General features: G+C 32.0%; 3 protein-coding genes and 1 pseudogene across 3 annotated transcripts; all 4 read left to right on the top strand.

The window, feature by feature from the left end:
- The first annotated feature begins 2,695 nt into the window (after positions 1-2,695).
- On the top strand, positions 2,696-5,919 carry LOC114386618 (annotated as a pseudogene).
- Positions 5,920-13,924: 8,005 nt separating this feature from the next.
- LOC114385708 (16.9 kDa class I heat shock protein 1-like) lies at positions 13,925-14,812 on the top strand. Its single transcript, XM_028345747.1, has one exon. The coding sequence runs from the start codon at positions 14,045-14,047 to the stop codon at positions 14,549-14,551; it is 507 nt and encodes a 168-aa protein (XP_028201548.1). The 5' UTR covers positions 13,925-14,044; the 3' UTR covers positions 14,552-14,812.
- Positions 14,813-16,317: 1,505 nt separating this feature from the next.
- Positions 16,318-21,643, top strand: LOC114386470 (50S ribosomal protein L15-like). Its single transcript, XM_028346481.1, has 5 exons — positions 16,318-16,498; positions 17,142-17,608; positions 20,222-20,305; positions 20,386-20,475; positions 20,997-21,643. Exons 2-5 carry the CDS (start codon positions 17,207-17,209, stop codon positions 21,261-21,263), a joined length of 843 nt encoding a protein of 280 aa, XP_028202282.1. The 5' UTR covers positions 16,318-16,498; positions 17,142-17,206; the 3' UTR covers positions 21,264-21,643.
- Positions 21,644-23,239: 1,596 nt separating this feature from the next.
- LOC114386265 (peroxidase 7-like) lies at positions 23,240-24,350 on the top strand. Its single transcript, XM_028346228.1, has 2 exons — positions 23,240-23,506; positions 23,958-24,350. The coding sequence occupies exons 1-2, from the start codon at positions 23,240-23,242 to the stop codon at positions 24,348-24,350; spliced, it is 660 nt and encodes a 219-aa protein (XP_028202029.1).
- The last annotated feature ends 2,328 nt before the right edge of the window (positions 24,351-26,678 follow it).

Genomic DNA, 26,678 nt, shown 5'->3' with positions numbered 1-26,678 from the left:
CTTGGTCAGAGTAACTTTAGCTTGGCCTCAATTAGCATATCCTTAGCTCAACCTTGGCCAAAGCATTAGAGTATCTTCACCTTGACATTGGTTACAAGAATTTCAATTCGTCCATGGTCAGAGTTTATTTAACTTGACCCCAACCAGGATATTTTCAACTCGAGCTCGGTGATAACTTGATCACAATCATAGCATCTTCTTATTGGCTTCAACAAGAGTATTTTCAACTTGGCCTTGACCATATTTGGAAAAGTCCAAGTTCCACATTAACTAAAGAAAGGCCAATATAGAGTATTGTCTCCAAGTTTATTATTGAAAACCAAGCATATAGTACAATCTAAATATTTAACTATAAGTGTATTATTTTATTCGATAGAAATATTTTGTCTTAAATATATTTTTGCTTTTTTAAATTTGAGGGAAATATATTTTTGTTCTCTCAATTTTTTAAAATATCTATTGAATTCTTAATAATTTCAAAGAATCTTGTTTTATTAGTGTCTACTCTCCGGTCATTAATGACATTAGTAGTGTCACTTATATAGCTTACCAAGAACATGCTCACTAATGCCACATGAATTTGAATATGATGCCTCAATGTCGTTTGTTTGAGTAAAATTGGGCTTAGTCGCTTAGATATTTTAAGTAAGGCCTTGGAGTCAACTCTTGTTGATAAAATAATGTAATTGAAAAGCAAAATTTCACTAAAGATAACTAGTTAAATTTTTTAATAACCATTAGTCATCCTTAATATCAATGGACACTTCATATTAATAACATGGTTATTAAAAAAAATTCTTTTGATAAAGTTTGGTCGAGTGTTTTTCTTGATTCTCCAAATTTAAAAATATTTTTTTAGTCTTTAAAATTTAAAAATGATATTTCTAGTTCTCAAATTTAAAAGTTATTTTTTGTCCTCTCCCAAATATAATTATCCACCTCATGATTAAAATTATGGGACATACATGCAAGTAACAAAATTTATTTGTTTCTCACTAGCACTATTATTTCTATAATTTTTTATGCATATTTTTGTATGGAATAATTAAGAAGAATTTTGCAGCGGATAGATGGATTATATGGTAGACATGATTGGGCGACTAAGGCTAGGTTTCAAGAATGCTACTGCATCTCCACATTGAAAGGTGAGGGGTTGAAAATGTTCAGGTAAAGGGATAAGAGATATACAAATAAAGTTATGAAAATTAAGAAAAAAATGACATTTTATTTATATAAATTATTGAAAGATGAAAATAAAAAATTAAATTAATTATTTCTTTTCTTTATTATTAATTTTTATTTAATTATCAATGTTTATTTTGGGTCCCTAAAATATAATTTTTATTTTTTTTAAAATTAAAAAAATATACTTTAGTAATTACTCATTTCTGTTTTTTAATATTTTTTTATATATCAAATATAAAAATTTTATACTGTAATAAGTTTAAAATATGTCAAATATATAATCTAGTTTTTATAACTTCTTTAAAAATAATTCTCTAATATTTTCAGTATGATGTTTAAAATGATTAATTTCATATTTAAGAAATAAAGAATGTCAATTGCATTATCAAATAATAGAAACTAAAAAAATTAGTATTATTTGAAACGAGCCCAAAAAAAATAAGATAAGTAGTCATTTTGATATCTAAATACATAGACATGTAACAATGTTTGAAAGAACCAAAATTATGATTTTGTCATTCAATATGTAAAAAGTGCAATATTACTGATTTTAGGAAGTAAATTAACATTGATTTACACATCTAGAAACCAAAATAGTGATTTATCCAAAAAATATTGTTTGAATTTATTAATTTTTACTTGGCTAAATTATATATTTGGTGCTTTATGTTTTAGTTTTTTATTTGGTTTATTTTTTATGTTTTAGACGCTCCAATCTAGTTCTTTATATTTTTAAAATAAGTTAAAAGGATTCTTCTCAAATAATTATCAATTTCAATTTTAGGATGCAATTTTACATAATACTAAACTTCAATTAAATAAAATCAATATGATTATATTTTGTGGTTTAAGTTGGTTTTTATAATAATATTCAAAAACTGAGCTAAAACACAAAACATATGCAAATTTTGAGAATTTTTATTTTTGTGACTTATAATTTTTTTATCAGTTTTACAATTTACATTGAGTCCTTATAAATGTTATTATGAAATCACAAATTAACAATAATTTTTTTGGTTAATTAATAATGTATTTTTTATTAATAATGAATAAAAAATTAAATTCAACAATATATCATATATGACAAATTGTAATAATGTAAAATAGCATTATACTATTTATTTATTTTGAGTTCATCATGTATTATTTATTCAAAATATTTTTTTAATATAACAAATTATGCAGGAACTTTAGTTTTATAATGTTATTTGGTAGAACAATAAATTTAGTTTTCATAAGTGGTTAAATAAATTTTAAGTGCTTATTGAATTTCATTTTATGTTTTGGTTACTTTGAAAATTAGTGTTCATTTTTTTTGTCTCTTATTTATTTTTATTGTTTATAATTATTTCATTTGAGATTAATTTCTTGCTCTTTTATTATTTATATTTGTTGCCTCGATTTATTTTTATAGCTCATAATTAGTCTAGGAGAGGTTAATTTTTTTAATCTTTTTATAATCCATTTAATCCCTTTAAAGACTAATTATTAGCAGTAAAAATATAAAAAACTAAGGGGAGCAAAACGAGGTCGTGTTGCAGAGCCCACAACGTTTTTCATTAGAAATTTTCAGTTCCACCACATTCTCTGAACTGAAGAAACCTCTTGCGCTGTGGACGCAGCCTCCGCCGTTGGGCATTACCGCCATTGAAGCTCATTCAAGCTTTTTTTCACCGTTCCTCACAAGACTAGGTAAAAGGGTGATCTCACTTTTTCACAACCCCCATTGCTAAAATCTTCGGTGTTGATTAACAGAGCGTTTTGAAAGCAAAAATGGGCTTTCTTATAACCCCGTTATTTTCTGCTTTGCACTCGTTTTGATTCCTTTGAAAACGGAATTTGTTTAGATGGATTCATCTGATAAGGATTTTTTTTTAAAAAAAATTGTTTTGGTCACCAGCTGTTTGATAAAATGCTTGATTGCCACGTGCAATGGATTATTGTCCCGGTGAGAATTCTGACGTGGGTTGTTTGTTTTGTTGATAGCTAAAATGTTTAGCTATAATCAATGCTTATGTGGTTATTGGTTTATTGCCTAAGTTAGTGAACTGACCCTTTCCCCATCTTGCCTTTTGGTGTGTGCGATTTTGTGGATGCATTCACTGGGTTTGTGTTGCATGTTTAAAGGTTATTTGATTGTTGGTTGTAATAAAAGGCCAGTTCCATGTTTTTGGCATTAGAATTTGGTATATAGTACGCGCTTTCTTTTGATTGGTAGCTTGGGTTCCATGTGATTTGGTTTTATTTGGATTTGTAATGATTGTGTGTCTTTTCTTGTAGTGCGATTTGTAAAACTCCGTTTTAACTTTGACGCAACCAAACTCTCGTCCAATTAAGAAGAAAAAACGAAAGGCATGTTCGTTGGACTGTTGGTGGAGACTGAGATAGATACGAAGGCTGCTGGCTGCTGCACAAGCTCAATCCTTTTTAAACTTTGACGCAACCAAACCCTCGTCCAATTCATCTTCACTCAGTACTCTCTATCCCAATGCCCCACATTGTAAATTTTCGGCTTTTCTTACCCTTCCACACACTCAAAACCAAAACCAAAGCCCTTCCTTTCTCCACCCTCGTTGATATCCTCTGTTCCCATCTCCACCAAAGCAATGGTAGTGTTGAGAATTCATTGTCTATGGTTAAGCCTAAGCTCGACTCTCAATCTATCATCCAAGTCCTCAACACCTGCCCACCTCAATTGGGTGTCAGGTTTTTCGTCTGGGCAGGATTTCAGTCTGGCTACAGGCACAGTTCTTACATGTACACCAAAGCTTCGAACTTGCTTCGGATTCATCACAATCCCCAGATTATTCGTGACGTTATCGAGTCTTATGAGGCTGAAGGGTCTTTAGTCACTGTCAACATGTTTAGGGAGGTGCTCAAGCTCTGTAAAGAAGCTCGGCTTGCTGATATGGCTCTGTGGGTGTTGAGGAAGATGGAGGACACTTTCAACCTCCACGCTGACACTGTCATGTATAATCTGGTTATCAGGTTGTGTTGCAAGAAGGGTGACATTGAAACGGCTCTGAAGTTGACCAGTGAGATGAGTTCCAATGACCTTTGTCCTGATCTTATTACGTATATGGCAATAGTTGAGGGATTCTCTAACGCTGGTCGATCTGAGGAGGCCTACTCTGTGCTTAAGGTTATGAGACTACATGGATGTTCCCCCAATTTAGTGATTTTATCGGCCATTTTAGATGGCTTCTGTAGGTCTGGGTCTATGGAAAGAGCATTGGAATTGTTGGATGAAATGGAGAAAGGTGGAGTTTGTACTCCAAATGTTGTTACTTATACATCTGTCATTCAAAGTTTCTGTAAGAGAGGCCAGTGGAAGGAAGCATTGGATATTTTGGATAGGATGAAAGCTTTTGGGTGCCACGCAAATCATGTTACTGTTTTTACTTTGGTTGAAAGCCTTTGTGCTGGCGGTCATGTGGAACAAGCTTATGGATTATTTGATAAATTTGTGGTGGAACATGGTGTTTCCTATGGTGATTTCTACAGTTCACTTGTGATTTCTTTGATGAGGATTAAAAAGCTGGAGGAAGCAGTGAAGCTCTTCAAGGAAATGCTTGCTGGTGATGCAAGACTGGATACTTTGGCATCTAGCCTCTTGCTAAAGGAGCTTTGTATGAAGGACCGGATATTGGATGGATTCTACTTGCTTGAAGCAATTGAGAATAAGGGATGCTTGTCTTCCATTGACTCTGATATTTATTCTATTCTTTTAATTGGGCTTTGTCAAAGAAGCCACCTCAAGGAGGCCACAAAGCTGGCCAAGATAATGCTTAAGAAATCAGTTCTGCTACGACCTCCACACAAATATGCTGCAATTGATATCTTAATAAAGTCTGGGGAAAAAGATCTTGTGAACCAGTTGACTGGCATACATAAGAAGGAGCTTTGATGATAAAATGCTTTATGAAAGAGGTCACACCTATTGTTTATCCGCTGCGTTTGTTCACCCATTTCTTTCCCTTGTAGGAGACACATTATTAAGGTAGTTTTCCAACAAAAATTAAAACTGTTAGTTTGCTTCTGTGTGTTTTGTGTTCAATTCGTTCTTTTAGAATATGGCAACAAACTCTTTGTCCTTTGTGTAGGTATGCAGAGGAAAATATTAATATTTATAAAAAAGGAAAATAGTAATCATGTGCTAAGGGGTTGCTTTCTAGCCAAAGAGATCTGGACACGTCTCTCTAGGAGTATGGTGGATCAATTTATTTTTCTCTCCCAATGTTTTGGCATGTGGATGAGCTCCAACATCAATATTGGAAAAAGAAAGGGTGTGAATTGGAGCCTATATTTGCTGTTGTAATTGACAATTTCTGGGAAGTTCGAATTAACCTTATTTTCCAAAACAAAAGTACCTATGTGCAGTGGCTCTGCAAAATTTTTAGAGCTCGGGTGAAGGAAATTATCAAGGCCTATGACACTTTTGGCTTGGGGAAAAGTTTGACCAACCTTGGGAATATGGGGTCTGATCAAATAAATATCAAGTGGAAAAATCCTCCAATTGGAACTTACATAACGAGCTCAATTGTGATACAACAACCCGAGTAGGAAATTATAAAGCAACTTATGGGGAAATCTTCGAATATCATATAGTAAAATTTATTTTTTCTTATTCTGATAAACTTGAGTTTTGCCCCCTTTGTGCAAGTTGAGCTCTGGATATTTGGAGCATTTGTATAGAGATAGAGAATAAACACAAAAACACTTGGAAGTTGGTTTGCTGTTCTTCCTTTTTCAAACCCATGCTAGCATATTCATGGTTTTGAAAGAATCAAATCCTTATAAACTAACTCACAAGGTAAAATAAATTAATGTAATCAATGGAGAATCCATTATTAACTAGCAGATTCATTTTTACAGTCTTTGCATAAATCGTTTGTTGGTCCTCCTCCTTCAATAATGTTTTGCAAGAATGAAATGAAGCTCTAGAAACAAGTACTTATTTCTTAGTCATTTAAATCTATCATTTGACATGTAGACTTTTAGGATAAAAATGTAAACAGTTACATCTTCAGAAGGATTCAATGACATAGCAAGCAATATCCCTTGTTAGTATTGCACTAACGTTGCTAAATGAAATTGCTAAAAAAAAGTGGTGTTATTAAAATTGTCAAAGTGACACTGCTTGTTGTGTTAATTTTCATCCCTATGCACCTCAAATCAGAGAAATTCATGACATTTAAACACTCCTCATCAACTTTAAAAACAGATCAGCACAAACACTTGAAATAGTTAACAAAGGCTTAGTTTTGTACATTTATAAAAAGAAGCTGAATATCCATTGATTCTTGCCTTCCATGACTAAGATGACACTGTGATAGAGTCCAGCATTATGGGAGTTTAAATGGCAATAGATCAAGTGCCCAAATCATAAAATACTCATGAAAACGAGAACAAAGTACGATATAAAACCAAAAATAAGTACATAGTACTACGACATTAACTAAAAGTAAAAGAAAAAAACTAAAAGCTATGATATAATATCTTGTAACATAAAGTAAGTAAAGTCGCTGTGAATTATCTTGAGACTTTACTGGAAGTGATTATTATGATTCCCTGATTTCTTACGGTGTGAAGTAGTAACAACAGTGTTGTTAGAATAAAACAATAACTATAAAAAATCTGCAAATAAAATGATAATATTTTTACCTTTGAATCAACCAAACTAGAAGCTTCAAAGTCAGAGTTTGGAAATTAACTGTTAATAATATTACACCGACAAAGCATGATGAGTCATACATTAAACTTAACACAATAAACCGGAAAACCCAAAACATACATTAAACTTAACACAGTCATACAAAGCATGTGTAATGTGTTTTTTGAAGATACCTTGCTTGGTTTAAACTTGGGCATTTATGTTTGTTGTGACCTTTCTTCTTATAATACCTACAAGTAGAGGAACTTTTTTTGAGTAATTTCAAACCATCTTTCATTCTCAAAGTTCGTGGACGCCCTTTAGTTGTCACAAGGGGAGGATCATGCAAGGTTATAATAGTGTTAGAGACTTCTAGAATAACTTGATTTATCGAATTACTGAAGTCTTCCTTTGATTCTTCAACTTACAATAGATCAAGCCTTCTCATTAGCTCTTGTATACCTTCAATTGCAACATCATGATGTTTTTTTTTATCTTGATGCTTTTTCATATAGTTCAAGAGATTCAACCATAACACTATTAAACAATAAAATACCAGAAGCTTCATTGTTGTCTTCATGGAAATCTTCACTTGCCAATCCTTTAGCCTTTTCCTTCTTAGCATTAATGGTCCATCGACTTAGAATATATTGTGCAGGGAGAGAAAAACCTTTTTCTTTAGGAATACATTTAGCACATGTCTACAAAGAATACCCCAAAAATTTAAACATGTGACAACTACAACTTGCTTCTTTTGAAATATGGCATGAAAAGTCACATAATAGTTAGACTTCTCTTTATAAATTTCATGAACCTTGTATCTGGAGACTTCAATGGACAATTTAATCTTGTTTGCAACAAACAACTGAGAGACAATCAATTCTTCTTGAAATATTTTGAACAATTCTCATATAAAATTTTGAAGCTTTTTCTTCCATAGCATAACAAGTTTGCATTAATGGTTTTGAATTCACTATTTTGAAAGTCTTATCTCTTTCCATGTTATAACGTGCATCAAAAGTCTTCTCATATTGTATCACAAACTTGTTCGGTGGAGTACTTGAATTTAAAAATTCCTTAAAGAATTTATTCATGGTTTCACTTCTTTGTGTGATGGACATTCCAACACAAAAATTTAGACATTTGTATGAATAGAGTATATCTTTTCTAATCACTTATTATCTTGTAGCCTATATTTATCAATCATTGCTCCCCAATCAGATTCAAATTCTTCAACGGGGATAGATTGGTGAATATACTTCCCAAATTGACTTTTAAATTCACTATGCTCATGATAAATATAATTCAAATACTTAGGACTTTTTTCTCAATGTGTCACATGCAATAGTGATGATTAACCGTAGGAAACACAATTGAAATTACATTAGTGAAAGCAGTATCTTGGTCTGTGATAACAGTTTTAGGATACGCCCCTAAAATTGCTTCTAACCAAGTACTTAACAACCAAACAAAACTCTTTTCAGTTTCAACCCCTACCATACCACAACCAAAACAAATGGATTGTTGATGATGATTAACTCAAGTGAATGAAACAAATGGCATTTTGTATTTATTTGTCAAGTATGTTGGATCAAAAGTCTCTACATCACCAAAATTATTTGTATGCCATTCTAGACCTTGAATCAACCCAAAAACAATTTGCTAATTGTCCATCAACATCCATTTAAAATGCATTAAAAAATCCAGGATTCTTCAATTGACAATTCCTAAAATATGATAACATCAACTGAGCATCCCTTTTTGTAGTTGCTTTTGTCTCTTTCCAGTTAAGTAATTAATAAGATCTTGTTGGCTAAATCCCACATTATCAGCATTTCCACTTTCATAAAAGAAGACAGATGTTATTTTACAAGTACACAAACCGGAATCATGCAGCACACCAATGAGTTTAATATGCTCTTTACTTTTCTTTCTATGCACTCAAAGAAACTTTGAACTTCTTGGGGAAAATAGCACATGATTATGGTCTTTTATAAATCTAGAAATAATCCACCCATCTTCTTTTTTCTTTAAATATACCATTGCCTTGCATCCTATCCTTGTTTCATCATGCACAGCAAGGTTACTATTTTTCCTCTTTGCATAATTTTTGTGGCCAAGATCCCTCTTTTGAAATAAATGGATCTCTTAGCCAATTATCATGCCATTTGTTCTTGATTTAACAATACGACCCTGCGTACCTTGTGTAGTGATTCGTTGTGCCTTCAAGTGATGCAAACTCCATTCCTTCGAAGAACTCTAGAGGGGGATCTAATGGTAGTCCTTATTGAAAGGATCAACATCAAAAGCACTATGGAGTCTATTGTTAGCACTGACATTGGTAGAATCTCCATGTTCATTTATCATATATATCTAGACCTGTATAGTAGTAAAAAATATTCTTAATCAATCGAATGGCAAACTTGCATCAATATTATATAATTATCAATTGGTAAAATCTAAATCCATTCCGTCACCAACAAAGCAAGCAAGCTAATAAAAATTGGAAACAGCATAATCATATATGACTAATTAAATTTAATCCGAAGAAGATGAGGTCAAACAAATAAAATATTTCATTAGAAAAATCAAAGTATTCACCCGTAGAACTCTCTTTCACTCTTTTATGGCACATTTGGCACTTGTCTTAATTTCTTGACTATATTCCTGAAATTGAAATAAGCACTTTGTAGCAGTAAATTACGGAAAACTTTTGCATACCTTCTTTTATTGTTTTTGTCAGCTTCGGTGACTCATGGTGTTGGGACATATTCAATTCGATATTCAACTTTTCCCCTAAAAGTAACATAACTTTTTCTGAGAATGTATGAAACAAGGACCTATCAAACAGCAAGTTATTGAAAGTGTAAAATTAAATTAAGGCAAGTGATTGGTACATACGATAAAGTTTGGAACATTCCTAGTGTAGAACGAATGCAATACAACAAACTTTAAATTGAATTTTCGGTTTGTAGTGTATACAAGTGTGGAAAACACAATTTTTACCAGAGCCATCAAGAACGAGTTTATGGAGGAAGATGGGCAGAGCAAACCGTAATGGGTTTAGGAAAGATGAAGACACACACGATTGACTGACTTGAATGTAATGGAGTTACTCCCGTAATTTTATATTTTTTTATAAAAAAATTTTAGTTATTACACAAGATTGTCATTAGATTCAAAACGTGAATACAAGAAACCCATTTGGTTTAATTTGGAAAATTAATAGTTGTTGGAATTAGATTCATGGTGAAAATAACCAATTATTTTGTCATGGTAAAAGCAAAACAACAAATAGTTGTTTCCACCATGATTTTAAAGAATAGAATTGATTCTTAGGATACTATCTAAAGACACTATAAGAAAACTCGTAGAGTGTGAGAGACCTAACTCAATATCAAAAACTAACTCAAGAGGTGAAAATTGCTCCTCATTTATATATTCTAATGTGAGATTACTTTTAATCGATGTGAGATTTAGATTATTTTCAACACACCCCCTCACGTCAAGCATGGACTTGATGCGTGAATAACAAAATGGTGGATGCTTGTCACCACAAGCGAGAGCTAGCGGAAGCGTGATTAGAACCTACTCTAATAGTATCTTAGAGTGTATAATATGAGAGACCTAACTCATATATTCTATCAAAAACAATGACGTGATTTACTGATATATTAAACTAAAGAAGATACCTTGTTTCCACTGTTATTATTATAAAAAAATTCCACTGTTGTTAATTAATTGATTGCAGGTTCAGGAAAAATAGATATATACGGAGCTTCATCAGAAACGCTAAAATGTTCATCCGCGTAACAACCTAGAAATAGAGCAAAAAAATGGGATCTTTAGATTTCTTGCCGTAAGTTTCATGTTTATGTGCTTCAAAGTTTGATTCTCAGTGACAAGGGAATTCATACTTTGATTGAACACCAGCACTTGTGAAGGCAATAGAAAAGCCCAGGATTCTCTCTAATGATTGAGACTCATTCAAAGAACTTCAACATTTGTGTGATTCTCTTAGATTTTCAAGACACGATTGAGAATCCTGTTTGAATCATTCTAAAATTTCAATTTCAACTGCATCTGGTGCAATATAACAAATATATCAATCACTGACCCAGCACCCAAAATAAAAACTATATCAACACAATCATTTACCCCAAGATGATGACGTACTTTTTCTTATTTTAAAGACCAGTGATTATATCATGCCTATATAAATGTTAGCAATATTGAAGAAAGTACAAAGAAATTGGAAACCAAAGTATAAATGAGTTCCAATTCCAATCACCAAAGTATAAATGAGTTCCAATTTCTAAACATCTACAAAATGTATAAATACAAATAACATATGACTACTAACATTTTGGTAAGATATTCATTCCATTACTAAACCACACAAATTCATCACAATATAATTAATAGGCTAAATACTTATCTAAAGTATCTGCTACACATTTAGTTTAGGTATCTCAATCAAATTCTCCATAACTACTTATAGGATAAGGAATTAAAAAGGTAAAAAGATTGACATTTCTTTAAAGTCATTTGGCTTAAGGTATTCGCTTATTTAAACATGTAACAACACCGTCGTATCCATTGAAGTAAAAAGTAATACAAACTAACCAAATTTCAAAGCAATATCAACTTGTTCAAAGAATTCAAATACAATACAATAGAAACCAAACTTTTGAATATTCATTCGTATTCTACTTCACCCTAAACCCTTAACAGTAACCATAAACCCTAATAATTTTTTTTTCAAAAATTAAATACCTATTTAACATTTTTTTAATTAAAAAAGGGTCATATGGATCAAGTTGATCCTTAAGTCTCATACGGATCAACTTGATCTGTATGAGGCTTACGGATTAAGTTGATCCTTAAACCTTATACGGATCAACTAGATCCATATGCACAAACCTAATTCCTACTTGATCCATATGCATAAACCTATTTCCTACTTCTAATGCGGATCAACTACATCTGTACGAAAGACAAAACCAAGAATGGAAGTGACAACCATTAACGGGGAGAAGAAGCTTACCTCAACGGTGGAGTAGCCCGTTCAATGCACGTCTTCAATGCCGACATTAGCGGAGGAGAAGAAGCTCCGAAGGCCAACAAAAATGACACGACAGTACAAACATAGGGAAGAAGAATAATGGTGGCGCAAATGGAGGCAAGTTCATGTATGGAAAGTGTGAAATGGTGGATGGGTGCACCAAAATGTTTTAAATTAAGGTGAGGGGTATTTTTGACCTTTCAAATTAAATATTGGGTGCACCATTATTATTGCCGGGTGCACCTAGCATCACCCCTTTTTCTTTTGGAAAAACAATCACTAATTATCCTTACACGCTCGTTTAGCTTGTTTGATCTACTGTGTGTGTATTTTTATTGTGTCTTTACATTTTTAATGTGTTAAATTTGACATATATTAATGTATATATGTAGTTAATAAAAATCAATTAAAATTAATATACATGTCATATTATAAATAAATAAAATTGTAATTTCTCTTATAAGGATGTCAAACCAGGTTAAGAAATAATATATTAAAAAATTTGGGAGTTTAATTAAGTAATTGGTAGATTTTTAAATCCAAAAATATTATTACTTTAAGTGGGAGAGTATGTAATTAACAAAAAGCAGAATGAGGCTGATAAACATCGTGGTAGATCAAAGCGGTTACCAAAAATTGTATTTTCTTTGTCTATTATTATTATAAATCATAGATAAATGGATTTAGGAATAATTTGCACATAATAAATGTTGAGAATGAGGATAATTGGAACATAGGTAATATCTCTTTAACTATTTAATCCTATATTTTTTTTAATTATTTTGAACATAAAAGAGGTTTTGTTGATTTTTTTTCATGAAAATTTATGCACAATGATATTTTCTGATATCTATTTTATGTCATATAATATATATTTTATATTATATTGGTTGATATATACTGTTAAAGCAAAAACATAATATATTTTATTAAAGCAAAAACATGAAGACTAAGCAATTTCTCAGTATGAGCTATTTTTATATATTCAAATTTACATTTTCATCATTGAGAGTTGAGACAATTCCCACATTAACCTGAATTAAAACATAATATATTTTATTAAATTAAAAAAACTTCTTATTTAACTTCTATATTGAACACATAATAACTATCTTAGTTAGCTAAATTTAGGTGAAATAAAAGAAGCAATTTTCAAATCTTTAATTTTATTTTAACTTTCCCATTCATTTTATTCTGAGTTTTTGAAAATTAAAATTTTCTTAACTATTTTCGAGTTTTATTTTATAAAAAATGTTTTTAGTTTAGTTGAAAAAACAAAAAAAGAACTAGTAGTTGAAACAATTATTCATCATCAGTTTTCGATTAACACTGCAACATATTTTAAATAGATACCAGGATATTTTAGTTGAATGAAATAATAATTATTATCAACTTGTGCTCATTGGTGCTATGTTAATAAGCTTTGTTAAAGTTTCTAATTTTGCTAATAAAAAAAAGAGTTTCTAATTTTGCTAGTAATTAAGATAAAGTCAACAAGTTTAGGAAAGTAAAAGAAAACAAAAAATACGTTATAAGTACAATACTTAATTTAATACATTTGTTAATTAATTAAAAATTATTTCAAGTGTAATTTTTAAAATACTTATTACAAAAATCAATAACTTTATCTTATATTACAAATTATAATTAAGTACTACTATATACAAAAAAATACGTTATAGGTAAATTGGAACTAAATTGAAAAGCATAATGATAGGATTCAAAAGAATCAGATACTCTATTAAATTAAGTGACGAAAAATATGCACTTATCTTCATATAAATGTTGCCAAAATTAGTTTAAATTTTAAAGTTTCCATTTGCAATGTTTCTGGTGGTTACGAGACACTTCTCCAACGTTGGCAATTGACTTACCAAAGACACAGAAAAAGGCAATATCATTGTGGCAATGAAAAGATTCCCATATTGATAAAGTCATATAATAAAGGTCTATTCAAATCCAGAATTTTCAAGAAACTGTAACGCACACTTTATATATACACTTCTTCACACACCAAATTCCACAGAGAAAAACAAGAGAACCAATACAAAGAAACGAGATAAAAAAAAAAACAAAAAAAAAACTCCCTACAAAACCAACTCATTAAAATATCCAATTCAATATCCGAAAACAGAGGAAACATGTCTCTGTTTGCACCCCTGTTGTTGAACCAGAGCGACCCCTTCGACCATTTCCGAGCCTTACTCGGTGGAAATTCAGAATCATTGGATCTCGGAGCATACACCCAAATGGATTGGAAGGAAACCCTTGACGCCCATGTGTTCGAAATCGATCTTCCCGGGTTCGCCAAAGAGGATGTGAAGCTTGGAGTGAAAGAAAACAGAGTGCTCTGCATCAAAGCAGAGAAAAAAGCAGAACAAGAAGAACAAGAAGAGAAGACAAAGCTGAAATGGCATTGCAGGGAGAGAAGGAGCAGTGGCGTGGTCTCTAGGGAGTTTAGGTTGCCTGAGAATTCCAAGGTTGATGGTGTCAGAGCTTCAATGTGTGATGGGGTGTTGACAGTAACAGTGCCTAAGGATGAGAGTGAGACCCTGAAGAAGCACAAGAAGGAGGTGCAGATTTTTGAAGAGGATGGTGAAGGGGTTGCTCCAAAAGGAATTGGTCGTTTTGTTTGCTGCAAATCTTAGAAGTTTCAATTTCAACATTTATCGTCCAAGAAAGTATGTTGTTTGGTGAAGGTGTTGTGTTTCAGTTTGCAATGTTGTTCTGGGCTTTCTCTTTGTAGCCTTTGTAAGAAATTTATATGGTTTGAGATTTTGTTTTCTTTTACATTTTTCTTTGTAAATTGAATTTGTACAATGTTGTTGTCTAGTTCTTTGTAATTGGCCTGTGCTTCTTGAGTGGTTGATTGAACATTTATGTCAATAAAAATGCAATCGGTTCCTATGCTTCTTGTGTGGTTGGTTGAACATTTATATCAATAAAAATGCAATCATAGTTTTAAGGTTTATTATTGAATCATGGTTCTTGGTTAATTACTGGCAGACTTGGTGACCATTGCAGCGTTGCTGAATCATTATTTGGAGTCTAAAATATCCTTGCACTTCTAGACCAAGATTGGGTTAGTGTGCTCAAGAATATCCTGGATAACTATATGATGTGTGTTGGATCAAAATGTAAATGAATCAATTGTTTCCTTCATCACACGTAATGGTCAATTATCCACGGTGACGGATCTAGGACTCTAAGTCAAGAGACAATGTAATTAAAAAATAAAATTAATAATAATTATTATAAAATAAGTAAAATAATTAAGGATAAAAGATTCAAATATATAAAATTAGAGGAGACAAAGTATACATCATTAAGATATTTATTTGTAATTTTTATTTAAAAGTGAGGGGGTGCTAGTGCAACTCTCATTGATATGTGGATTTGTCACTGATTACCCGCTCAGCCATCAAAGAACATTGTAATGATTTATGTACCACTTTGAACAAACCATTCCAAATTACCACGAAAGTAGCATATGGTATTCACTATGTTGTAAGAACAACGAGAATTCAATACCATGGCAAAGATGCAAAAACAATTTGTCTGAATCCCACCACGACAATGTAGTATTGAGTCATGTAACATTCTGGATAGTTTTTCAAGCATGTCACAATCATGGCCATTGAGGAAAGTTTCAGGTACACCCATTTTAGCAAGGAAATGCTCTAACCATGGGAAAGATGGATGATCTGGTAAGTACTCTAACCCCAAGCATTGAAGTCTTACTTCACTCCTTGGATCGGTTTTATGATTTACATTGAGTCCTTAAAATTATTATTATTAAATCACAAATTAACAATAAATTTTTTGGTTAATTAATAATGCATTTTTTTTATTAATAATGAATAAAAAATTAAATTCAACAATATATTATACATGACAGTTTGTAATAATGTAAAATAACATTGTACTATTTATTTATTTTGAGTTCATCATGTATTATTTATTTAAAATATTTTTTTAATATAACGAATTATGCAGGAACTTTAGTTTTATAATGTTATTTGGTAGAACAAGAAATTTAGTTTCCATTTAAATTTCAAGTGCCTATTGAATTTCATTTTATGTTTTGGTTACTCTGAAAATTAGTGTTAATTTTTTGTCTCTTATTTATTTTTATTGTTTATAATTAGTCCATTTGAGATTAATTTCTTGCTCTTTTATTATTTATTTTTATAGCTCGTAATTAGTTTAGGAGAGGTTAATTTTTTTTTTATCTTTTTATTATCCATTTAATGCCTTTAAAGACTAATTATTAGCAATAAAAATACAAAAAACTAAGTGAATTTTGTAGAGGAGATAAAACTGAAAATGTAAAAAAAATCGACAGGGAAAACTTAATTAACCTCGTAAACGAGGTCGCGTTATTATGTTTAAAAAATAAACTTTGGCACTGATGACAGGGGAGCAAAACGAGGTCGTGTTGCAGAGGCCACAACGTTTTTCATTAGAAATTTTCAGTTCCACCACATTCTCTGAACTGAAGAAACCTCTTGCACTGTGGACGCAGCCTCCGCCGGCGGGCATTACCGCCATTGAAGCTCATTCAAGCTTTTTTTCACCGTTCCTCACAAGACTAGGTAAAAGGGTGATCTCACTTTTTCACAACCCCCATTGCTAAAATCTTCGGTGTTGATCAACAGAGCGTTTTGAAAGCAAAAATGGGCTTTCTTATAACCCCGTTATTTTCTGCTTTGCGCTCATTTTGATTCCTTTGAAAACGGAATTTGTTTAGATGGATTCATCTGATAAGGATTTTTTTTTTTATAAAAAAATTGTTTTGGTCACCAGCTGTTTGATAAAATGCTTGATTGCCACGTGCAATGGATTATTGTCCCAGTGAGAATTCTGACGTGGTTTGTTTGTTTTGTTGATAGCTAAAATGTTTAGCTATAATCAATGCGTATGGTGGTTATTGGTTTATTGCCGAAGTTAGTGAACTGACCCTTTCCCCGTCTTGCCTTTTGGTGTGTGCGATTTTGTGGATGCATTCACTGGGTTTGTGTTTGTGTTGCATGTTTAAAGGTTATTTGATTGTTGGTTGTAATAAAAGGCCAGTTTCATGTTTTTGGCATTAGAATTTGGTATATAGTACGCGCTTTCTTTTGATTGGTAGCTTGGGTTCCATGTGATTTGGTTTTATTTGGATTTGTAATGATTGTGTGTCTTTTCTTGTAGTGCGATTTGTAACACACCTTTTTGTTCTATTTTGGTTCTTGTAAGGTTTGAAGCTGTTATCATTGGAAATTAGCACTTCTTTGTTAGTGAAAGATTAGAGCAGGATAAAAATGCTCAGACGAAGGCTATCTGTTCTCTCAACGTCAATCATCAGAAGGTCAAATCATAGCAAACCCATTCTCAGATACCCATCTATCCAATCTCACCCCTTTCAGCTCCGTCACTCTCCCAGTGCTTACCGAATAATTAGTCCAAATGCATTCCCGGATTTTCAAGGTTTTAGAGCTTACAGTCTTCTGAGCTTGAATGATCTGAGAGATAAGGTTCCCAGAAAACAGCCGACGAGGAAGGGGCGTGGGATTGGGTCTGGAAAGGGCAAGACTGCAGGGAGGGGTCACAAGGGTCAGAGAGCCAGAAAAGGTATAAAATTGGGGTTTGAAGGAGGCCAGACCCCTCTTCGCCGAAGACTACCCAAACGTGGGTTCAAGAACCCATTTAGCCTCACTTTTCAGGTATGATTTCATGTTTATATTTGAAGATTTGTTTTTGTTTTAATGCATTGGGACATAAGGAAAACCAAAAGTGCAGTCTTTCTTTTGGTGTGTTGAAAAAAAATATACAGTTTCAATTCTGAAGTATTAAACTTGGACTATTACCAAAGCTACCTAGATTTTCTATGCATCAGGGGAAATTATTGAACCTGATAAAATCCACTCATGGACCAAATGTACTTTATCAAGGTCATTTTTGTTGCTAAAAATACTTTCTTTCCCTATATACTTGCTGAATAATGGAGCAAAATAAAAAGAGACATTTTTTTGTCTGATCTCAACCATTTTGTTAGTGTTTAACTAGATTTGTTGCATCTTCTCTGAGTTAGTGAGTTACTACTATTGCCATCTTGAATATTGGATGTCCTTTCACTGTGTGTATTTGGATTGGTGGTAGCAAGATTGATTTTGAATGAAATTGATTTTAGAGAATTGATTATGGTCAGAATTGATAATGAAATGATGCCATTCTTGTTTGGATAACATATATCAAAAAAGTGATTTTTTAAGAGAATATTGTTTGGATACTTTGAATCAAAATTGATTTTGAGGGTTTAATGACCAAAATGGGTTTGGTTGTCTATGTACACTCTTCTATTATAATTAGTTATATATTACATATATAATTAAAATTAAATACACATAATTAAATTTAAGACAATATGTTTAAAATATGCTATCTTTTGCAATAGATCCACATTCCTTATAAAACATTAAAATTGGATAAAATAGATAACAAAAATATTAACTTAACATAAGCATCAAAGTATAAACAATATTAGGGGTATGGGTGAGAGGGTAAATTTTTTGTCAAAGAGGATAAACAATCTTTTCTTTTCTTTTTTAATATTTTTTTGGTTTCATTTTTTTAATATGATTTATCACACTATTATGGGTATGAGTGTGAGGATAAATTAGACAACATGCATTCAAAATTAAATAAATATACCAAGACTTTTAATTATATATTTTTAATCAATAAATAATAAACATACAAATGAGGGCATTGATATGAGGGTAAATTAGACAAAAGCTACCTAGAATTGATTTTGGTAGAAGTAGAAGCTACTTCTACTTCAACTCCACCATGGTTTTTTTCACCATGATTGATTCTACAAAGTTAACCAAGCATGCAAATTTTTGGTCAAAATCAAGTTTGACCCACGTAATTGATCCATGTCGTAGAGATTCGACAAAGTTTTACGTTGGCTGTCGAAAGCCTAACACAACCCTCTCCTTTTATCCGGGCTTGGGACCGGCTAAGAATAGCAAAGCTAACCTAGGCAGGATTATGTGAATCATCGCATTCAAGCAGGATGGATGAAATGGAGAAAAGCATCGGGGGTGTTATGAGGATGTTGCGGTGGATGTGTGGTAAGACTCGACAGGATAAAATTAGAAATGAAGCTATTAGAGAGAGGGTTGGAGTAGCGCCTATTGTAGAGAAGATGGTGGAAAATAGACTTAGGTGGTTTGGGCATGTAGAGAGAAGACCGGTAGACTCTGTAGTGAGGAGAGTAGACCAGATGGAGAGAAGGCAAACAATTCGAGGCAGAGGAAGACCCAAAAAGACTATAAGAGAGGTTATCAAAAAGGATCTCGAACTTAATGATTTGGATAGAAGTATGGTACTTGATAGAACATTATGGCGGAAGTTGATCCATGTAGCCGACCCCACCTAGTGGGATAAGGCGTTGTTGTTGTTGTTGTTGTTGTTGTATCAAGTTTGACCCACCTCACCATGCTCCACCATGATTTTGAATGCAATCCAAACACACATTGTGTAGTTCCAGCTTTATTTCATCTCAAGTAGTTGGAGCTACCAAATACCACTAGTCATGGGGTTATACAGAAGTCGTCTTTCAGAGTATGATCCATTACATAGATGCAATTTTCAAATATCACAATCAAAAGGATGATCTAAGAGCCTTGAGGCAGTTATCTTGTTGAAAGTTTAACCAAACCTTTGTGTGACTGTGTCTGTGTATAAGATCAATCTCTTGCCATCATTATTAGTTTCTTTTTCTGCATTTTCTCCCACTTAAAAAAATGAAATATTAAGTGGGAAGCATTTGACATCCTTCTTCCAAAGCTAGAGTAAAGTGCCATGCTTAATGCGGATTTTGTTTTATTTTTTATTACAAGAAATAATTTGTCTGATATGTATTTTCTTTAAGACTCTGAAACCTTCTGTGAATATATATGACTGAGTGGCTAAGTTGGTTTCAATTGATATGAACCTCTGTTTTCCATATGACATTTCCCATGCATGATTTGCACTAAAAGTATTGTGATCACTGGCATCATATGTTTTTCAACGTTTGTAGTTTATTTATTCAAGAGATTTATCCCTAGTATATCTTAACTGCTTGTATGTGATTGCTGATGTTCATGTAGTAAGGTATGATGTGAACATTGGAGTTAACTTTGGATTTATGAGCATCAAGTAGGTCATTTTTATTCGTTTGATATTAATTTTATTTTATTTGTTCATATTTTAATATATGGAACCCTTAATTGATTAGCCATTAATATGTCTATATTGTTAAATTTCATACGCATCTTTTTCTGCAGCCAATAGGTTTGGGGAAAATTGCAAAGTTTATTAATGCTGGGAAGATAGATTCTTCTGAACTGATTACAATGAAAACACTAAAGGTTTAATGACTGTTACCTCACTTCTTCTGGAAATATTTTTGCTTCATGTGCTTCCTCTCATTTTTCTGGTCATACCATAGGATGCAGGGGTACTAGGGAAGCAAATGAAAGATGGAGTAAGATTGATGGGGCGTGGTTCTGAGCAGATCAAGTGGCCAATTCATCTAGAGGTAGACTTGATTTGAAGTCTATATGCGTTTGGAGGATCATAATCATGCTTTTTGATTCTTACGTTGTTGAAAATGCTTTTCTTAACACTTTTTAATCATCATTGTTATTTTTGCTAAATAGTTTATGATTTCCTTGGATGTTTGGCTTGAAAGTCTGCTCTCTCCTTTCTCCATTGGCAGCATAAGTGAGAAGAATTGGGGGTAGCCAGGTTTTGACCTTGGCAATTAGAATGGTACAATGGTTGTAGGGCATCTAACTTGGAATTTGTTATAAATTAAGTTTGTATTATACTTGTATATTCAAAGTTTATATGCTATCTTTAACCTTTTGGCATTTTTTTCTTGTACTTTCAGATAAACAAACAAACAGTTTGAGATTTATGTTTCCATATTATGCTTTTGTTTGTCAATAGAAAAAGGGACGCAAAATTGGTCTTGTTTAATTTTAAATACCATATATTGTCTCAAACTCTTTTGGTATAAAGCAGGAATGTAGTTTAAGTTTAACAGTGATTTTACAGGTATCGAGGGTTACTGTTAGGGCTAAGGAAGCAGTTGAAGCAGCTGGTGGGTCTGTGAGAAGGGTGTATTACAATAAGTTGGGCTTGAAGGCACTGGTGAAGCCTGAGTGGTTTGAAAAGAAAGGAAGATTATTGCCTCGAGCAGCTAGACCTCCTCCTAAGCAAAAGGACAAAGTTGATAGCATTGGTCGGTTGCCCGCCCCAACGAAGCCAATTCCATTTTTAGTTGAAGCAAGCAAAGATCTTCCAGTTCAGCATCTTAGTTAAATAGCTAACATTTTTGGCACCAGTTTTTAGGATTTTGTAATTCTGTGTGGTGCAAACGTCTGACTCAAAAGTTTTTCATGCAGTTCTTGCAAATGCTCAGGTAGTTAATTCAAGAATGAGATAAATGAATTTCCTTGGGGACAAATGAAAGGGAAAAATCTTGTTTATTATTTCATTTCTTTTAAGGATTTGATCTTGGTCACTCAGTTGAAAAGAGCCATAGTTTCTTGTGTATGTGTGCTTGGTGTAGGATCATAGCCTCTTCATTAAGGGAAAATTGTAAGAACACTCTTCAATTTTTAACTTTTCTCCGGATATGGATGGTACTTGTCAAATGACTTGGCTGAATTTTAATAAATGGACGATTGTTTCAATCCGAATTTGTATTAATATACGACTTGTTATTATCCACTGATTCACATGTAAATAGATACTATTTATTTATTTTTCATTAGACTGAGGGCACAATTAAATATCCTTTAAGATTTTAATTTTCACAATTGCTCTTCTGAGATGAAATCAACACCACTAGTAACTTCTTTCACTGAGTTTAAAACTATCCACATAACATACACGTTTTGGTATAGGTAGAGGAAGAAAATAAGTAGTTTCCTTGATGGATTGGTTTTGTTACTGTTAAGTTTGCTGAAATCAGATATCTGTTTTCTATGTCATTGACTTCTTATAATATGTAATCAACAAAAGATAAATATCTATAGTAGTTGCAGGTCTTGGTTCATTTGTTTCTACTTTTTTGTTTTATTTAAATTAGCAGCATGCTCAGTTGTGCCTACAGAATAGCTTCAGGTACGTGCTAAATATTAAATCCTTGTTCCTGTTGAACTGAATACTGGGATGCAATCACTGTTCTAGTGTATAATTTTTTTCATTATGTTTTTTTTAATAATTTATCACCGATTTTGATTGAAACATGTAGTCGTATCTTGTAATTATATACTATTATGTTTTCTTCCATTCTAAATTAGGTGACTATTCACTGTCTTGTTGCTGATTGCAAATATAAATGCAAGAATTGTTTGAGCTCATTCATCAAACATTCAACAGTCAACAGCACTATAAAATGTTACCCGGAAGAGAACTAACCTTTCATGCTAAAGTAAAATATTCTTCTATTTTTTTAAGAGAAATATTTAATCAATGGGATTATTAACTTTTAGTTCCATTTTTTTAATTTGATATTGGCTCTTTGTCATCAATACATTTAATTTTTACTTCAACATTTTAGACCCTCACTGACCTATAGTACATATTAACTACTAAGAGCTTCCCTAAAATACAAAAGAAACTACCAATAACTGAAAAAAAACAACAGAAAATCCATTTTGGATGTTTGATAATCCACAATTTGGGCACAAGACTGTTACTCAAGTTTCTACCCATAGTTACCAGGTAGGTGGTATGGGTACACGTATGTAGATGCACTCGACCACTTTTTATATTATTATTATTATAATACTTACTTAAAAAAATACATGATATTTGTTAAGTAAATTTTTTGATGTGTTCAGATAATCATTATAGCTTGCACAACTCTCTTTACGAGTATTTAATATCGCTATATTTGTAAAACTCAAAATTAAAACCATTTGTTAAATTAAAATAATCTCATACAAGTTGATTTAATCGTTTAATATGATTCCTTAAGAGTATATTAAAATTATATTTCTATTTCTATCAATCAAAATATAAAACCCAAGCCGGTTGTCTTACGAGACCTCAATGTCTGCCTAGTTCTGCACCAAGTAAAACACCTGCTAACTATAAACAAAGTAATAACACCACCAAAGGGCCATATCAACGCGTTGGCATACATGTCAACCTTAAAGCCAATAGAGTAGTAGTAGTAGTGCCTACCACGTTTTCATCAAACCCCCAACCTTAAATACATGCATCACTCTCTCACATTAATGCATAAAAAACATACCAATACAATATTCTGGCATTGCTGATGAAACATGAGGCTCCACTACCTTACCCTTTTCCTTCTTTTGGTCCCTTTGGAGCTAAGCATCATTTATGGTCTTTCTACACTAGGAAATGTGCCTAAGAAATCATTCAAGCCCTTATTGCCCCCTGAGGCCTTGCTGTCCATTGGTCACTATCACACAACATGTCCTGATACTGAAGGCATCATCTCACAAAAGGTTGCAGCTTGGGTTAAGAAGGACCCTACATTGGCCCCTGCCATCATACGCCTTCATTTCCATGACTGTGCTGTTAGGGTAATCACATATCTCAATCTCTCTTTAAATTTGGCAATGTGTTTCCTATGCTTGTTTCTTGCTTACTTGGAATAAGGTACACTTGAATTGGCCACATGCATCTTGATTCATGCATCACGGATCACTTTAATTTGCTAGGTGTCATTTGATACATATGATGGACCATTAGAAAAAATAGAGTGTTTTGTGTTTATTTGGAGATAAATATTCCTATTTGATTTGGATCATTTTGACTGTTGTAGCCAAACATGGTTGAAATCCAGCATCTAAAATACATTCTCATTATAAATCCTTTTGCACTGTAATCTAATTACAAATAATTTTAGATATGACTTTTAAAATAATTATTATTAAGTCACAATCTTACCATACATGATCACTTATGATTAGACGAGAATTAAAGTATATAAGGATAAGATGACAATTTGAGGTAGAATATGATCTATCACAGGACCATCTTTATAAGATGGTCGTAATAACTGTAATGTTGTTGGGACCGAAACTTACTTCTGGTTTGAAAATAGGATCACATGGATTTGGTGCAAAAGGGTGCAAAAGGTGCAAAAGGGTGATGGATTTGGTGCACCTTGATGTCATAACCCCTAGGACTTTTGACACAACCTATTACACTAACCTTATGAGGAAAGTGGGGTTGTTGTCAACAGATCAATCACTGTTTTCAGATGCAAGGACTGCTCCATTTGTTGAAGCATTTGCAACACAGCCTTTCCTTTTCACTAGCCAGTTTTCAGTGTCAATGGTGAAGCTTGGGAATGTTCATGTTCTGACTAGGCCTAATGAAGGTGAAATCAGAGTTAATTGCAATTATGTCAATACTGTCTAATTGGTGCCCATTAATATGTGGTTAATTTCATTGTTCTAACTTTATTTTGGATGTCAATCAAAGTACAGTCAGAGGATTCGATTATTTATTAAAGAAGTCTAACTCAATTTGATGAACAGTGAGTTGAGTTATTGTGACTACCTATGTTTTTGGAGACAAATTGTGTTATGAGAAAATACTTTTTTCTCCATTAATTTTGTACATTAAACGTATTGATAAATCAGATACAATTACAAACTTACTCTTTACCAAGATGTTAGTAAATTACATAAGCCACACTATTGTATATATTCTTTGAAAAATTAGATTATATTTAAATATTTTAATGAACTTGAAAAATGTGGCCTAATAAAAACATATTTTACGTTGTTGTTATAATCGCGAAACTCTAATCATTTCTTAAAAAATAATCTAAGTACATTAATAATAAAAGTTCATCTTCAGACATAATTCTTCAAATATTATCACCATCTATATTATTGATAAAAAAAATAAATATTTAAAAAAATAAGTATAAATTTTCAGAATACATGAAAATTTCAACAGAATGGATAAATATTAATGTCATTATCAGTAAAAATTCAAGACTGAAAAAAATATGAAAGTTGAAAACTCACCTTGCTCTTTTAACGTACTACTAACATTCAAGCCTCTGTTTTCAAAAAGTGGCTGTAGATGAGCTTTCACGTGATGAAAGCTTTTGGGTTTCTATTTATGAAGTGATAAAGGATCAAAATGAAGAAAGTCACAGAAAGACATTGGAATTCTATTATGAAGAATTTTCCCTTATTACCTAGAATGACTTATATGATGAAAACTAACGACTTTTTCACTTCTCTTTTCCTGCCTAAAGTGACTAAGTGAGCAATCGTGGTTGAATGCAAGGTCTAAGTGAGGTTAGATTAGTCCTCAACAAAGAGCTGGTGGGTATTTAATGAAACTTTCCCAACTGTACCAAATGCAAAAATCTAAAAAGGTGAGGTAGCAAAATAAAAATAAAATTAATAGGTATTAATTTAAAAAAGAGTATATTATAAATATGAAAAATATATTAAAGGGTTCTAGCACTATAATGGAGTAATTTTTTTTAAAAAAATTACCATAATGGATATATTTGAAAAAAATTACAAAAATAGATAAATCATGCTTTGAAGTACGATTCTACTATTTTAAAAATTATATTTTAACCTATTTCAATTGAAAAAAGGAAAAAAAAAATTGAAATTGTATTCTAACATATAATTTTAGTTCTTAGAGAGAAATAATTTTAGTTCTTAGAGAGAAAAAATATTTTAAACAAATGAAAAGTAAAACTGTGCTTTGATATTCGGTTTTTTATAGTAAAATCTTATATCAAAGTATGATTTATTTATTTTTGTAATTTTTTTAAAAAAATACCTATTATGATAATTTTTTTAAAAATCTGTCCATTTATGTAATTAACCCCATATTTAAGTCATGTTTTATTATCAGTGTTGAAAGCTCTCCTAAGGAGTTACTTCAAATAGGATTTCAAATAGGGAAATAGGGTGGGAGTATAATATTAGAGTAAGTTTGGAGTTTTGTGTCATATTAAAAAATCTTAAGATAGTGGAGTGTAAATTACTCTATTTATTAAGGTAGACTCAAAGAAAAAAGAGAGGGAACAACCTAATTGTGGATGCATTTGAAGAACTACATGATATTTCAGAAGTCCATAACAAAATGGTTAAAGGAGGGAGAGTCCATGATATAGGATCAAGAAGTGAGTTCTTTTCCTTCTGAGGAATAGGAAGTTCTTCGACTTCATATCCCTATGCATCACTAATTCACTATCATATTATGGCAATCGTGCATCGTTGTGACGATCTGGTACACATTCGATTGTTGTGTAATTTGAAAACTAAAAAAATTAATTCAACATTTAAGTGATTAAAAATATATTTATGTGTTATCTTTTCATAATTTTAAGAGTTTTTATAAAATTAGTGTCTGACCCCACTTTTATTTTTAAGAAGAAAAAAGTTAATAATAAATTGGATCAAACAATACCTAAGTATCTAGTTTGGTGTCATCTATACATCAATGGACAATTTTTAAGCACATATTTTTCTCTGATTTTTTTTCTAGTTGCATCTCTTTCTCTAATAAAGAAATTAGGATGTTCATTAGCAGGATTGAATTGAGTTTGTGGTAAAATTAAATTGAAACTGATCAAATTTAAATGATTACATTAGGAAAACACTCAATTGTCCTGTCTTGTCACATGATGAGAAACACTCAATATATGTCCATTGAGCTAGATTAGGGTTTAAACTCTAAACAACTATATGCTTCAAGGGTGGTGGC

The sequence above is a fragment of the Glycine soja genome, chromosome 15 (genome assembly GCF_004193775.1).
Source record: "Glycine soja cultivar W05 chromosome 15, ASM419377v2, whole genome shotgun sequence".
Lineage (NCBI taxonomy): Eukaryota > Viridiplantae > Streptophyta > Magnoliopsida > Fabales > Fabaceae > Glycine > Glycine soja.
Note: the sequence above shows the minus strand (reverse complement) of the source record. Positions and strands in the feature narration are given on the sequence as shown.